This window comes from Bufo bufo, chromosome 2 (assembly GCF_905171765.1).
Source record: "Bufo bufo chromosome 2, aBufBuf1.1, whole genome shotgun sequence".
In the NCBI taxonomy this organism is placed as follows: Eukaryota; Metazoa; Chordata; class Amphibia; order Anura; family Bufonidae; genus Bufo; species Bufo bufo.
The window spans coordinates 790,039,684-790,056,694 of NC_053390.1; the positions used below are offsets into that span (position 1 = coordinate 790,039,684).

Below are 17,011 nucleotides of genomic sequence, written 5' to 3' on the forward strand. Positions count from 1 at the left end.
TACCGCTTATACACATACAAGAATAAAACCGCACATGGAGCCAGCCCTGCAGTGTGAGGTTGCTTGCTCCTAGACCGACCTGGCCACCGTTACTTCCGGGTAGGGAGCGCCTGCTCTGAAGCAGGGCCTTCTGCCCTTGCTCTGCTAATTGGAGCAGCAGCGCAGGCAGGAAATGGTCAGAGCTAGTATCGAAGTCCAGTCCAGTCAATCTAGCGGCAGGTGGGCGCTTCTTTACCAACGGGGACAGCCCTTGATCTGAGAGCAGAGCTGTTCCAAAGCGGGTCTCTCTGAAGATACTGCCCTGCATTACACAGCAAACCCATTGATATGAATGGGCACTGTGCAATTTATTTTAAGCATTTATATAGCACTGACATATTCCGCTTTACAGACACTGTCCACAATGGGGTTCACAATCTGCGTTACCCATAAGTATGTGGAGTGTGGAAGAAAAAAAAAAAAAAAAAGAAACCGGAAGAAACCCAGGCAAAAAACAGGGAGAACATACAAACTCCATGCAGATGTTGTCCTTGGTCGGATTTGAACCCAGGACCCCAGCGCTGCAAGGCACCAGTGCTAACCAATAGTTTCTTCTGCGATGGCACTGCAGAGAAATCCATCAATTAAACATCCCCCTATATAAAACGCCTGGACCAGAATAGTGGCAGCAATAAAACAGGACATTTACAAAAATTTGCTTACTACTTCCTCCTCGCCTTTTAATTCTCACCTCTTCACATTTATTAGAAATTGCCAGAAGAGTAACAAAACCTACTTGAGCTAGCATGGATGTCACTTAAAGGAGTTTTGCCATCTCAGACAGACAATGGGGGCATATCGCTAGGATAGGGCCCCATTGTCTGATCGGTGCGGGTCCCACCACTGAGACCCACACCTATAATCGAGAACGGGGTCCCGCAAGTGAAGGAGGGCGCACTGTGCATGCGCAGCCGCCCTCCATTCATTTCTATGGGGCTGCCAAAAATAGCTGAGCGCTTGGCCCCATAGAAATGAATAGGAACCTGAGCAACAGCTCTCCCCGCTCCGTTCTTGCTATAGGTGTGAGTCCCAGCAGTAGGACCCGCACCTATCAGACAATGGGGGCATATCCTAGTGATATGCCCCTATTGTCTGAGCTGTGAATACCCCTTTCATTAATTAATGCCCCATAATTATTGAATACTGCACTCCTCCTAAATTGTGGCTCATCTGATGCCGGCAAACAGCTTAATAAATGGTCCTTACTGCCAGGTGCACGTGACAGCAGAGGAGCAGATATGGTCCAGAGGGGACTGGAAGCAGCAGGGACGGGACCCCTCGGTGGTGGGGACTAGGTAACTGGGCTTCTATAACTTTATACACATTCCAACCTTTATAGAGTTTGCCACAAGTGTCTGACCCAGTGTGCGCCCCGGCAGCAGGACCCTCGCTGTTCACAAGAACAATGGCCTTTGTCTGTTTGAACGGTGACAGACATGCACACTATTAACAACAAACAAGTGACCCCTCAGGAGGTTGCGACGCTGGATTTATTACTACTGACGGGTTAATTGGTCCGTTTGACCTAAGCGTAACTATTGCATCCTAGACATAAAACAACATCTTTATAACACACTTATCACTCTGGAACTCATAAAATTAGAATTCCTCAGGGAGGTCAGGATTCGGGATCAAACTTGTACTTGTTATAATATACGTCTCTGTATCAGACTTATCAAGGGATAAGACACCCTTTGTGTCAAACGAGCACCAAATCTTGTACTGTCCGATTGCAATTTCCCACTCGTGGGTCCCTGCCTGACTATCCCTGAACTAAAACCATTAATCCTGCATCCCTACATGTTTTGCCGTGTACTCTTCCGGGGATGACATGCAGGTCTGCCTCTACTTTCCAAGCTATGGTACTGCTGGAGACAAAGCGCTTGTACAGGGATATCTGAAAGTCCCTTAGAGATGCGTGCGTCCTGCCATTATCAGTATATCTGAAAATCCACAGCACACCCCACCTGTTGCAACGAGTGAAACCCACAGGGGGAATTTCGTTCAGAACAAAAAATAAAATAAAGCACCCTGTGTGAACTTTCCCTTTAGGTTCGGTGGCCCCCTTTATTCACTCAGAAGCTTCTATAGGCTGAATCAGATGTACATTCTCAGACAATTCCCGTTAGTCCTCCTTATCCCAAACTTACCCCATTTCGATATATTCCAAGTAAAGCTTCTCATGTTTATTTTTCCACTCCAAAACCTCCAGCTCTTTTTCTCGTACCTAAATTAGTGGGAAGAAAATGATACAGTCGGTAAATACGCAGAGCGAGTATTGTAGCCAACATTGCATGCCAGGAGACGCTCCCGTGTATGGGACCAGAACCTCCCGGCTATACACTGCGTGCAGAATTATTAGGCAAATGAGTATTTTGACCACATCATCCTCTTTATGCATGTTGTCTTACTCCAAGCTGTATAGGCTCGAAAGCCTACTACCAATTAAGCATATTAGGTGATGTGCATCTCTGTAATGAGAAGGGGTGTGGTCTAATGACATCAACACCCTATATTAGGTGTGCATAATTATTAGGCAACTTCCTTTCCTTTGGCAAAATGGGTCAAAAGAAGGACTTGACAGGCTCAGAAAAGTCAAAAATAGTGAGATATCTTGCAGAGGGATGCAGCACTCTTAAAATTGCAAAGCTTCTGAAGCGTGATCATCGAACAATCAAGCGTTTCATTCAAAATAGTCAACAGGGTCGCAAGAAGCGTGTGGAAAAACCAAGGTGCAAAATAACTGCCCATGAACTGAGAAAAGTCAAGCGTGCAGCTGCCAAGATGCCACTTGCCACCAGTTTGGCCATATTTCAGAGCTGCAACATCACTGGAGTGCCCAAAAGCACAAGGTGTGCAATACTCAGAGACATAGCCAAGGTAAGAAAGGCTGAAAGACGACCACCACTGAACAAGACACACAAGCTGAAACGTCAAGACTGGGCCAAGAAATATCTCAAGACTAATTTTTCTAAGGTTTTATGGACTGATGAAATGAGAGTGAGTCTTGATGGGCCAGATGGATGGGCCCGTGGCTGGATTGGTAAAGGGCAGAGAGCTCCAGTCCGACTCAGACGCCAGCAAGGTGGAGGTGGAGTACTGGTTTGGGCTGGTATCATCAAAGATGAGCTTGTGGGGCCTTTTCAGGTTGAGGATGGAGTCAAGCTCAACTCCCAGTCCTACTGCCAGTTTCTGGAAGACACCTTCTTCAAGCAGTGGTACAGGAAGAAGTCTGCATCCTTCAAGAAAAACATGATTTTCATGCAGGACAATGCTCCATCACACGCGTCCAAGTACTCCACAGCGTGGCTGGCAAGAAAGGGTATAAAAGAAGAAAATCTAATGACATGGCCTCCTTGTTCACCTGATCTGAACCCCATTGAGAACCTGTAGTCCATCATCAAATGTGAGATTTACAAGGAGGGAAAACAGTACACCTCTCTTAACAGTGTCTGGGAGGCTGTGGTTGCTGCTGCACGCAATGTTGATGGTGAACAGATCAAAACACTGACAGAATCCATGGATGGCAGGCTTTTGAGTGTCCTTGCAAAGAAAGGTGGCTATATTGGTCACTGATTTGTTTTTGTTTTATTTTTAAATGTCAGAAATGTATATTTGTGAATGTTGAAATGGTATATTGGTTTTACTGGTAAAAATAAATAATTGAAATGGGTATATATTTGTTTAGTTGCCTAATAATTATGCACAGTAATAGTCACCTGCACACACAGATATCCCCCTAAAATAGCTAAAACTAAAAACAAACTAAAAACTACTTCCAAAAATATTCAGCTTTGATATTAATGAGTTTTTTGGGTTCATTGAGAACATGGTTGTTGTTCAATAATAAAATTAATCCTCAAAAATACAACTTGCCTAATAATTCTGCACTCTCTGTACAGAAAGGCATTCCACGCACAGGTTTACATATACAGACACTGCAAGTCCATAGTAATCTATACGTGAACTGATGAGGCTACGTTCACACAGATTTGTTGCCATTCCTGCAATTGAAAATCTGAACGGGGTTGTGTCTGCAGCACAATAATTTGAGAGGTTGCGTCACTTCGGCAAAAAGCATTTATGTCGAGAAAGCCAATACATGGCACTTACTAATGTAATGTGATTGTCCATATTGCCTCCTTGGCTGGCTTGATTCATTTTTCCCCCCCAACACATTATACACTGCTTGTATCCAGGGGGTTATGACCACCGCTACTGCGCAGATACAAAGCGGCCGGGACATGAGCTGCTGCGCATGTGTGCTCCCAGCCACCAGAAAGGGCGGCACCTTCTCCTATAATGTGCAATACGGCCACCACTGCGGGATTGCAGGGTGGTCATAACCCAACGAGCAGTGTATAATGTGATGGAAAAATGAATCAAGCCAGTAAAGGAGGCACAATCACTTACCCACAGAATAGGTGATAAATGTACTGAGGGGACCGCTGCAACCCCTACCAATCATCAGAATGGGGATAGCAAAGTTCCCTGTGTGACCAGATTTCCATTCACTTCTATGGGACAGACGAAAACTGCCTCATACACAGCCTGGCGATCTTGGTCCCACAGGAAGGTTGCTGAGGACTAGAAACAAAGCTGTCTTGTTCAAAGAACCACGCCACACTTGTCCACAGGTTGTGTGTGGTACTGCAGCTCAGCTCATTACATTCACTTGAAGGTAAAAGCTGCAATACCAGACACGACCTGAGGACAGTGGTGGCGCCGTTTTGTTAAAAAAAATATCCAGCGTATCTGCCCTATCCTAGGCAACCCCTTTTTGCAGTTTTCCAGAAGGCTCTCTACCCTTACAAGTGTCTTAATAAACCGGCATGACCCAGGTGTCAACTTAAAGGAATAGATTTAAATGCAATTTTTTATTTTACACAAACAAAACACAAGACCCCTCCGTCAGTTTACAAAATCAAAACTGTTGTATAGATACATATAGTTTCTGCAAAAAAAAAAGCCATTGTAATCCAAAAATTCTGTGCAGTTTTTGAACTCTTTGCTATAAAACATGATAGGAGGAAAATGCACAATAAAAAAAAAAAACACATTAAAGAAAAAAAAATATATATAAAATCTGATCTGGCTGCCTCTTCCAGAATATACAGGACAGAGCTCAGCTGCAAGTCACCCGTGGTCGCTCACCTCCAGCCGGACTTGCTCTATAGCTGCGTCCATGTCCTTTTGGCTGTATTTAAGCACTTCGACGATTGCCCCCACATCAGACGGCAGCAGGAAGGGGTCAGGAGTCGGCACAAGGCTTGCGGGGTCTGGAATTAAGGGAGCGCTGTCCTGTGGAAGAAGAGGATTGTATTTAGCCGGCTGTGCTTGTAACTGGATACCACGGAGAGTGCTGCACCTAAACAACTCTGCTATGGTAACTGGAGAGGAAGAGGCAGCGCTACAGACGGAGGCTGGCTCACCGGCTGCCTCCCGTGTGGTCAGGTAGCATGCTGCACACAGGTGGATGGGGTTTTATAATTATCACATCCACACCCTGTTAAGGGGGCAGGACACTTACGACATTTTACCCTTACGGTATGCTTTGTCACCCTTCTTCCTGACCCTTGCTTTGCTGCTGGTTTGTGGTCGCATCATCTGCTGCACTCGTCCTGCGCAGACCGTCATCCCCCTCCGCTTGCTCCTGTCCCATCAAGCGTTACTTGTATTGCGCAGGAGGAAGAAATGTTCTTCACATGCCCAACCTTCTCTTGCTCTACACAGAGTCTGGTCCTAGTTTTCACTGCGTTGCCTCCCTATTGTTCGCCGTATCCGCTGCCTAAAACGCAACGGACTGGAAGCAGAGCATTATTAGATTGGGCATGCGCAGAACACTTCCTCCTGCATCTGCGCAGTACAAGTAATAACACTTGATGGAGCAGGGGCAAGCGGAAGTGGATGACAGTCTGCGCATGACAAGTCCAGAGCGTCTGCACAGTAAAATGAAAGCCGGGAGCGCTCACTATTGAATGGATGAGTAGGTGAAGCGAGCCTTCCATGGGATGATGTCGTGTGACCATGCCATAAAATAGCAGTCATGATTTACAGCAGAGGTCAGGAAGATACTCTATTTTTTGTGGGGGTGAAAACGTTCCTGCGTCTTATGGGGTGAATACTAATCGTGACTGGAAAGCGGTGAAGGCTCTGTACTCGCTGCTTCCTGGTCCTTGGCTGTGCACAGCGCGAGGGCGCTCTGCGATCTTACGCTTTGCGCGTCAGGTCACAGCACAGCCGACGGCAGGAGGAAGATTGCGCTAGAAGTGAGGAGCGGCGGCTTCCAGAGCAGGACGCCGCCGCTCAACATTGGGGGGTCTGACCTGAGGTCTAATGAAAAATATATATTTTTTTCAATGAGAACATATTTAAAAAGGGATATTCCCATTTAAGACATTTATGGCGTACCCAAAGGAAATGCCATAAACGTTTGATAGGTGAAAGTCCCAGAGTTGGAACCAGCACCTGTCTGTAAAAAGAGGGTCTCCCGGTGACGCAGCTGCCTCATGCACAGAGAACAAATGGAAAAAAATGGTTGCAGCCCTTTCCATTCGCTTTTGTAGGAATCAGGTAAACCTCTCCATTCATTCTTTGCCTGAATGTAGCATCTACCTGACTAGCTAGCAATGGTAAAGGGTGTTCCCTGATCTGCAGACCAATGAGGATCCAGTCGCTGGAACAATCCACATTACAGGGAACCCCATCAACCTCTGTCAAGTGAAGAGGCTAAAACATACAGGCAGAGACTGAACGGAGAGGTCTCCACGTCTCCCACAGAAGCGAGTGCTGCAGCCTCCTCTATTCACGTGCCACTCAGATATCCACAGAGATGTGGATCCCACCTCCGCACCTAGCGATCTGGATACGCTATAAATGTCTAAGAGAAAAAAAAAAAAAAAAAAAAAAAAAAGGGTTCTCACATAATTAAAACTCTCAAGACAACACATGCAACCTAACAACAACTGTAGTCGCCCGTTTCTCCAGCACTCCTCCGGTGCTCTCATCAACGTTGGTTTACAAACCGCAGCCAATCACTATTCTCAGATGTAAACCGCTGAGGGCCGTGGTTGGCTACAGGAGCAGAAGTAGAACAATGGATGTGTATGGTTTGTTGTAAAACTTTGTAAAAGAATGTATAAAATGTTAAGTGGTTCTGCAGTTTGACCAGTCAGGTGAACAGAGCTTAGCCGCGCCCAGGCCAGTAATACAAGTCGTGATGTCACTGGGCCAGCGGTAAACAGTGAGAAGGCTGCGGCGCTACTGCCAGTGCCGCTGCGTTCTCACACAGCAGATCGGCAGGGGGTCCCGGGTGTCGGACACCCGCCGGTCAGATGCTGATGATCTACCCAGAGGATAGATCAGTTTAAACGAACTGCAGAATCCCTTTAACTCTCCTCAGACAGTCATAAGGACATCAAAGGCTGGTCCAACATCTCCCCCCCCGCCCCCTTAAAAAGTAGCAGCTTTCAAGGGCATCAGAGCGGTCACATATTATTCTTTGGATAATAAAATGTTTTCCAATATACTATTACAGTAATTGCAAGATCTCTGCTTGCAGTCATTCATTAGGAACCTTGTTAACCTCCAAAAAAAATCCTATGAACACTTAGGTGTCAACTTTCCAGAACTTGCATGTCCATCTCATAGGGTGGATTTTATTTTTATTTTTTAACTCCCTGTAGATTGATGTTCCTACTGAATGACAGCAAGCAGAGATGGTAAAAAATAAATGCATTTTTACAGCAAGCGTCTTACAAACTTACATAACTTTAGGGCACAACGAATATGCTAGTTGCTCAAAATGAAATACCCCTTTAAAGTCAGTAAGAAACTTGTTTAACGGGGTTGTTACGACTGGAGCCACACACTGATTGATGTCTGTCACCCCCCCGCAGGCAACGTAAGAGTGATGTGTCAGCACATTACTTACAGACACTGTAAAAGTCCCCAGGAGATCCAGTCCTTTAGGTTTTTCCTCATTTTCAAGGCACCGAATCGCAGGAAACGATGGTTGAGGTAAAGATCCAAAGAAATCTGACCTAAAAGAATAAAATAACGTAAAATTTACAGTGTCACATTACAGGCAGCGATCGCCATCTGGTACACCCCCTACCTGCTCCGCAGTGGTACGTCACGCACTGGGTCCGTGCTCGCTGGAGCAGACTTCTTGGGTGACTCTCTCAGCAGAGGATCAAATTTTAGGTAAAGGGACTGCTTTCGGAGAGCAGATTCTTTGAACTAAAAAAACAAAAACAAAGAAAAGCGGAGGTAAGTTCCAGATGTCATGGCGGCCAAACAATAGACAGGACGCAAATAATTCAGTGACAAAGGAACCAAAACGTGACAAGATCCAGTAAAGACTACTTACTGAAGAGGAGCCGAAGTTCTCCAAGTAGTCGACTTCTGTCGGTTGGCCAAACACTACAAGACAATGAAGACGACAGACCAGTTACCCCAAGACGTCAAATAAGCAGCAGGAACGTTCAAGTCAAATGACCAACCGAGTCTCCTTACACTCCGTAGCAGGCTTGAAGTCAAACTCATCCGCCGGTCTGAAGTCTGTCTGTAGAGTGGTGTTGAAATCAAAATCCAGCAATTCAAAATCACTGGGCAGCCTGTTACATACTGGGATTTCAAACTTGTCTAGGGATTTATATGCAGTCAGTGAAGTAGTCATTTCCTCAGTCTTCACAATACTGTCATCCTGAGAAGAGAACACGGGACGACATTAGGACCCAGACATCAAGTGAAGGAGAACGCGACCAGCAGACAAGACTACCATGGCAATCACACTGGGTTACCAGCTTAAGGCCCCTTTCAGACAAGCGATTTCCACACTCCGGACTTGCAGCACGAGTAGGCGGCAATGTCCATCCTGACTTCCCAGCACTGCCGAGGTTGCATAGCATTATATTAAATTTATAATGCTATGAAACCCTTACAGGTCTGGAATGTACTGGGTAACAGTGACAGCATTAGGTCAGTGTTATCCAATACATTTCAGACCCTCAAAAGGGTTACATAGCATTATAAATTAATATAATGCTATGCAACCCCAGCAGTGCTGGGAAGTCAGGACGGGAGTTGCCGCATACTCATGCTGCGAGTCCAATGTGTGTTACTCGCTAGTCTGAAAGGGGTATTCCAAAAATAGATAGTGGTCCTATCGCTGGGACCCCCATGGTCACTACCTGTACTTAGTGGAGCCCTGCCAAAATAAGCAGAGTGGGTGGTCAGGCATGCTCCATTTCTACGGGAGTTCTGGAGATAAAGGAGTACTCACCCATCTTCAGAACTCCTGTAGAAATGAATGGAGCAGCTGCAGACATGCCAGAATGACCACCCCATTCATTTTGAGGGCTGAAGTGGCCCATATTCATGTGACTGATGGGGGTCATAGCAAAAGGACCCCCACCATTCTAATAGTTATACCCAATTATGTGGATAGAGACCTTAAAATAGCCAGAATACCCCCTTTAAAAAAGAGTTTGTCAAGGTTCCTTTGGGGTACCCAATATGGAGTCTATTACTGGGAATGCAAAAAATAAAACACAACACCTGCCCACCCTAAGATCAGCCATCATCTCTGAAGGAAGGTACAGACAACCCCCGAAAATAACTATAAGACTACCATTGAAATCAAAGGGCAGGCCATTTGCCGCAGGTCCATTGCCTTCCTATGCTCAGGCCATTTCAGGTCCTAAAAAGTGTTTTCCAACCACACGATTTCAAAATATACCAAAAAGGTAGTATGAAATGCCATGGAGTAACTACACACGGATGCTGGCTCACTGTAACGACAGTGGCATCAACACCACCACTATTTGCTGCCAGGAACTGGAAGCTGCGGTCTTGTCACTGGCGCACAGACCAATGGGAGTCCGGGGTGGCATTGCACCGGAACAAGAAGGACTTTATGTAAAACAATTAGAAGAATCATGAACAATGGAAGCCAATGGGCTCCATTTGGAGGCCAGAGAAGGACGCCATATCCAGAGGGCTGCATTTTGAGAAATGCCACAAACCAAGAAAGTTTTACACTTCACTGCAGACTTTTGCCAGGTTTTTTTGAGCAGTTAAAATGCGTCGAAAACTCAGCAAAACCCTGAATTTCTCACGATCCGACATCTGCTGCTGGCAAATCTACAGGACAGGCAATCAATATCAGATCTGAAACCCTGCCGATCCGCTCTTACTTTGCGGCACTCTGTCACCTGTGTAAGTGAATGGATTAAGTTACTGCAGTGCTGCTCCAGTTTACTTCAATAGGAGGGAGCAGCACTGCTGTGTAGAGCTGGCGCCAACTTCCAGCGGCAAGGTAACCACCGATCGGCAGGGCTGCCGAGTGTCAGACCCCTGCCAATCAGATAAAATCGATGGCCTATACTGAGGAAGGCCCTCAATAGCAAAATTCCCAACTGGACAAACTAAACCGATGACAGTGAAAAATCAGAAAGGAAAACTTCTCACCTTGATTTCCTGGGCGACATCTTCTGGACTGGAAGCCTTGGGATCCGATTCAGCTGTGCTGGGCGGCTTTACGGTACTAGAATACAGAAGTGAGAGGCCGTCAGTCATCCCAAGACATGGTAGGATTTCTCATCACACCGACCTTCCCGTAAATCCAGGAGAAGAATTTAGGCCTCAGAGAATCAGATCTCTGCCCAGTCACCCATGTCAAGTGAAAAGGTCTCTTCTTGCATCATTTGGTTTAATGCAAATATTGTTTCATTCCCTTCAAAATGACAGTCATCTGCATCAACCCTATTAAACCAGACATACCTGGTAGTACTGAATAAAACAATACCTTTCTTTTGTCTGTATGCTAAATAGCTGTAGAAATGTTTTTATTCATATGCAAATTTGAAATTGGAGCACCAGGAGGGGGGCTGAATTCTTGGAGCACCACTTTGTCACACCCCCTGTGCTCTGCACACTCCCCCTCCCCTTGATAGGGCAAAGCCGTGTCCTAGCATCTACATATCATACTCCATGTACTATAGCTTTACACTGAGACACTGGAATTAGACTTACCGGTAATTCTGTTTCCTTGAATCCACCATGACGACTTAGGCTACTTTCACACTCGCGTTTTGGGCGGATCCGTCATGGATCTGCAAAAACGGATTACAATAATACAACCGCATGCATCCGTCATGAACGGAACCGTTTGTATTATCTAACATGGCCAAGTCGGATCAGTCATGAACTTCATTGAAAGTCAATGTAGGATGGATCAGTTTTCTATTGTGCCAGAGAAAACTGATCCGTCCCCATTGACTTACATTGTGTGTCAGGACGGCTCCGCACCACATGGCGGACAGAAAAACGCTACAGGCAGTGTTATGGTGTTCGCCTCCAGAGCGGACTGGAGACTGATCGGAGGCAAACTGATGTATTCCGAGTGGATCCTTTTTCATTCAGAATGCATTAGGGCAAAACTGGACCGCTGAGCCCTGAACGGATCTCTCAAACGGAAAGCCAAAACGCCAGTGTGACAGTAGCCTTACACATGAGATTGACTCCTTGACCTCTGTAGGGCAGGAACACAGAGATAGAGATTAAAAGCCACCACCCACTCTCTCCCTCCAGTGTTTACCAATTACCCAAGTGGGTGCCTTCACATTTTTAACAAAAAAAAAAAAAAAAAAAAAAAAAGGGTATATAAACCCAAAAGAAGAATGTTTTTTTTTTTTTCCGCATTACTTCATACTTATTATCGGTATAGTTAAAAGGGGTTCTGCAGTTTATTTTAACTGATGATCTATCCTCTGGATAGATCATCAGCATCTGACCGGCAGAGGTCTGACAAATGGTACCCTCGCCGATCAGCTGTTTGAGAAGGCCGCGGCGCTGCTGGAGCACCGCTGCCTTCTCAAACAGCTGATCGGCGAGGGTACCATTTGTCAGACCCCTGCCGGTCAGATGCTGATGATCTATCAAGAAGCCGCCATCGCTGTGGTGGAATGGGCTTTTATTTTCGTAGGACATGCAAGACCCATTAGAGCGTAGCAGCGGGATATGGTAGTTTTAATCCAGCAAACTCTGGAAAGCTTCCTCCTTTTATTGTGACCTGTGAACTAAATCAACAGATTGTCATCTTTCCTAAAGATCTTAGTGGCTTCCAGGTAGTGGATGATAGATTCCCTTACGTCTAAGAGATGGAATTGTCCTTCTGTAGGGTTTTGCAGGTCACTATAAAATGACGGCAAAACAATTTCTTGGGCCCGATAGAAGTCAGAGACTACCTTTGGAAGGAACCCCGAGTCTAATTTTAGCAGTATCCCGTCAGGAAATATTGAAAGATAAAGGTTCTCTGCATGAGAGGGCCTGTATTTCCCCCAGACGTCTAGAAGATGTTATGGCTATTAAGAAGGACGCTTTAAAGGAGAGATGATTAATGGAAATGTCCAGTATAGGAGCCAAAGGTGATCTTGTTGACCCCTTTAAGACAAAGTTTTAATCCTCCTGAGGAACTTTAGGAGTTAATGATGGTCCAAGTCTGGATGTTGCTCTCATGAAACATGTCACCCATCTATGATCTGCTAGGTTACTATCATAGAATGCCCACAGGGCAGAAATGTGGACTTTTAGGGTACTTGGCCCAAGTTTAAGGTGTAGTCCTTTAAGAGAATCCAACATTTTCTGAATACATGGGGAGGACATACTTGGAGAATTATCTCCCAAACATCTACACTACCTTTTCCAGATTTTTTTTTGGTAAATAGCAGAGGTAACCTTTTTCCTGCAGTTTTCTTTTTTTTATTATCATCGGTATGCCCAACGCTCTTCTTGGTACGGTTTCGCCCTCTCGGTCACTCAGCCCTCCCCCTGGTTCGGGGGCGAGGGACTGCAAGTATTCAAAACCTACCGCCTGACGGGGAGCGGTCAGAGCCATTTTCTTTAGAATGGAAAACCAGCTTCTTTTAGGCCAGTAGGGGGTTATCAATATCACAGTTACTGGGTCTGTTAGAATTTCCTGTAGGACTCGGGGAATTAGAGTCCAGTGAGGAAAAGCATGTTAGGTCCCATGTCCATTTTATATTAAAAAAAAAAAAAAAAAAGTCTAGTGCCCAAGGCCTTTCTCTGGAAACTAAGGAACAAAAGCATTCGACTTTTGCATTTTTATTTCAGTCAAATAGGTCCATTTGCCGCCAGCCCAATTTTTTTTCAAAATTTTCAGAAAGTTTCTGATTTAAATCCGCCCCTAGATTTTCTGATCCCGAGATGAACCGCTGTAATGGTCAGAACTTTTTTTTTTTTCTCCTTTCGCCATCTTTTCTGCTAAAAATTTAAAGTCTGGAGATCTTGTATCCTCTTGATGTTTTAAAGAGGACCTTTCACTAGAATAAAAAGTGTAAACTAAGCATACAGACATGGAGAGCGGCGCCCAGGGATCTCCCTGCACTTACTATTATCCCTGGGCGCCGCTCCGTTCTCCCGGTATAAGCTCCGGTATCTTCATATGGTCGGCTCAACTGGGTGGAGCCTGCCGGCGTCTCCTTCTCCCAGGCTGTAGCGCTGGCCAATCGCAGCACTCAGCTCATAGCCTGAGAGAAAAAAAAAAACAAAAAACTCAGGCTATGAGCTGAGCGCTGCGATTGGCCAGCGCTACAGCCTGGGAGAAGGAGACGCCGGCAGGCTCCACCCAGTTGAGCCGACCATATGAAGATACCGGAGCTTATACCGGGAGAACAGAGCGGCGCCCAGGGATAATAGTAAGTGCAGGGAGATCCCTGGGCGCCGCTCTACATGTCGGTATGCTTAGTTTAAATTTTTTTTATTCTAGTGAAAGGTCCTCTTTAAATAGGCTACTGCCGTAGTATTGTCTGAAAGATTTTTATATGTTCGTTCTGCGTAAAAGGTTTTGAGTTACTGTTAGAGTCTCCCAGCTCTCTGTAGTTTGAGGATTTAAATTTATTTTTTTTTTTTTATTTCCTCTGACCATTTTCTTTGCCAGGTTGAGGGGGCCCATTTTTGCTCCCCAACCTGTACCACTTGCATCTTTTTCTTCCACCAATTTAAATCTGACTTTACTTTGTAAGGAATCATTATCTTTCTGTCTAGGGATGATTGTTTTGCTCCAACAGCCTAGAATCCAGGTCTGCACAATTCTGGTGTGAGGCTGACCCCAAGCTACTGTCGTTATGCATGAGGTCACGAGTCCCAGAATGCTCATGGCCCCTCTGAGAGCACCGGTTTTGTGATTGGAACTCTTATTCGTTCCCGGATAGTCTATTTTTTTCCAGTGGGAGAGATGAAGTTTGGGATATTGAATCTAACGTTACTCCTAGAAACTTCCTGTTGGATGACGGGATCAAGAAAGACTCATGTTTACCAACCAACCCAGGTCTGCAATTTTTTTTGCAAAAAATTGCAAAGTCTGACTGATTGCTTCTAATTCGGAGTTTCCTATTATAAAGGAATCGTCCAAGCATGGGAAGATTAGTAGTCCTCGTTAGGGGGTCGACTGATAAATTTTTTTTTTTTTTTTAGAGCAGATACCGATAACCTGTGAACTTTCCAGACTAATAACTTATTCTGATATTCTGTGCATTTTCATTTAAAAAAAGTAAAATTTCAGTCAAAGCGTTTTTAAAAATATATATTTTAATAGTTTGGACTTTCGGACGTGGCAATAGTGGATATAAAATATATAAGCAATAAATAAACATATGTAAAATTGGGAAAGGGGATGATTTATAATATTTTAGTGTTTCTTTTAAGCTTTACTTAATAAGTATTCCCCCTATTAGGGGCTAGAACCTGGGATCTTTTCATCCCTTGTCCCATTTACCCTGATAGAGCTCTATTAGGTTGAATAGGATCTCACACTATCTCTGCTGTCCTGGGCTCTGTGCACACAGCAGCAGGGAGATTACTATGGCAGCCAGGGCTTCAGTAGTGTCCCGGCTGCCATGGTAACCGATCGGAGCCCCAGGATTACACAGCTGGGGCTCCAATCAGAAGCTGCCTCTGCACCACCAATGAAGAGGGGACCTTGTGGCCACTGCCACCAATGACCTCAATACTGTGGGGGTGGGGGGGAGGCGTTTGGGGGCACACTGTGCCATCAACGATAATTAAAATTAATACAGGAGGCGGGTGTGTCGGCACAGAATCCCATAGCCGGCACCCTGCCTCTGACAGGGAGCTGCGATCAGCGGCAGCAGTTAACCCCTCAGGTGCGGCAGGGTTAACTGCCGCTGATCGCAGCTTCCGGTCATATAGGCTGGGCACTGTATTTGTATTAGACATTAATTATAATTGGTGGCACAGTGCGTCGCCCCCCCCCCCCCCCCATCTCTCATTGGCAGCAAGGCACGACTCCTTCTCCCCTGTGCTGCTAACAGCGGCGCGCTTGTGTTCTGTGATAGCGCGCTGGACGCATTATCGGCAAGGTTAGATGCCAATAAATTTAAAAAAAAATCATGAATATCAGCCGATAACATCGGTAACTCCGATAATCGGTCGATCCCCACTTCTTGTCTTAGAGGACATCTCTACAACCAGCTTTGTGAAGATCCTTGGTGCTGAGGAAGGAAGTGCAGCGAATTGGAAATTATGCATTGAGCCCTCGTCAAATTAAGTCTAAACACCTCTAAATATTTTTGATAAACGGTGGGGCTGTGGGAAGTGGACTGAAATCTTCATGGAGGAGTTGAGGAAAATGCTATTTTGCAACCGTTCTTCACGATGTCTAAGGGCTCTTTCACACCTGCGTTCTTGTCTTCCGGCATAGAGTTCCGTCGTCGGGGCTCTATGCCGGAAGAATCCTGATCAGGATTATCCTAATGCATTCTGAATGGAGAGTAATCCGTTCAGGATGCATCAGGATGTCTTCAGTTCCGGTACGGAACGTTTGTTGGCCGGAGAAAATACCGCAGCATGCTGCGCTTTTTGCTCCGGCCAAAAATCCGGAACACTTGCCGCAAGGCCGGATCCGGAATTAATGCCCATTGGAAGGCATTGATCCGGATCCGGCCTTAAGCTAAACGTCGTTTCGGCGCATTGCCGGAGCCGACATTTAGCTTTTTCAGAGTGGTTACCATGGCTGCCGGGACGCTAAAGTCCTGACAGCCATGGTAAGTGTAGTGGGGAGCGGGGGAGCAGTATACTTACCGTCCGTGCGGCTCCCCGGGCGCTCCAGAGTGACGTCAGGGCGCCCCAAGCGCATGGATCACGTGATCGCATGGATCACGTCATCCATGCGCATGGGGCGCTCTGACGTCATTCTGGAGCGCCCCGGGAGCCGCACGGACTGTAAGTATACCGCTCCCCCGCTCCCCACTACTACTATGGCAACCAGGACCTTAATAGCGTCCTGGGTGCCATAGTAACACTGAAAGCATTTGGAAGACGGTTCCGTCTTCAAATGCTTTCAGTACACTTGCGTTTTTCCGGATCCGGCGGGCACCTCCGGCAACGGAAGTGCATGCCGGATCCCAACAACGCAAGTGTGAAAGAGGCCTAAAGCCCAGGGATTTGATGTTACAGATTTCCACTGGGTCAGAGAAAACCTCAGCCTCCTCCCTCCTACTTCGGTGTCATTGCTTTTCGTTTTTCTCATTTTGGGAATTAAGGAGGAAACCCCTACCTTTGCTCCCTTTTTTATAACTCCAGCGCCCCGTTTTCCCCTATAGGGTCTGGACTGCGAACTGAAGGGACGAGAAGGTTTCCTTTTATTCTCTTCCAGAAAACCATTTTTTTTAGCGCCCACTTTTTCAAAAATTTTATCTAGTACAGGGCCGAAGACATTCTTCCCCTGAAAAGGCGATGGAGCACAATTTTGCGCTCGTCTGGCTGAGTTTGAAAGAGCCGCGTCTTTAGCCTTCAATCTGGCCGATTCTGCAGAAGCGTTAGCCAGAAAAGCAGTGGATTAGAGGGTAAAATTTCTTCCCTAGGGGCTTTATTCATTATGTGATTTTTTAACTCCTTGAGCCAGAAATACATAGCCCTAGGCACAGAA

The 17,011-nt window shown here is 45.9% G+C and overlaps 1 protein-coding gene across 1 annotated transcript in view; it reads right to left on the bottom strand.

The window, feature by feature from the left end:
• TACC3 (transforming acidic coiled-coil containing protein 3) overlaps window positions 1-17,011 on the bottom strand; it is a 50,948-nt gene that overhangs the window by 16,083 nt on the left and 17,854 nt on the right. Inside the window, exons 2-8 of the mRNA XM_040419955.1 lie at window positions 10,513-10,588; window positions 8,557-8,746; window positions 8,411-8,463; window positions 8,156-8,280; window positions 7,973-8,081; window positions 5,194-5,340; window positions 2,190-2,266 (exon numbers count right to left, since the gene is read on the bottom strand). Coding sequence (XP_040275889.1) covers window positions 2,190-2,266; window positions 5,194-5,340; window positions 7,973-8,081; window positions 8,156-8,280; window positions 8,411-8,463; window positions 8,557-8,746; window positions 10,513-10,588 — 777 coding nt within the window. The remainder of the gene's footprint in view (window positions 1-2,189; window positions 2,267-5,193; window positions 5,341-7,972; window positions 8,082-8,155; window positions 8,281-8,410; window positions 8,464-8,556; window positions 8,747-10,512; window positions 10,589-17,011) is intronic.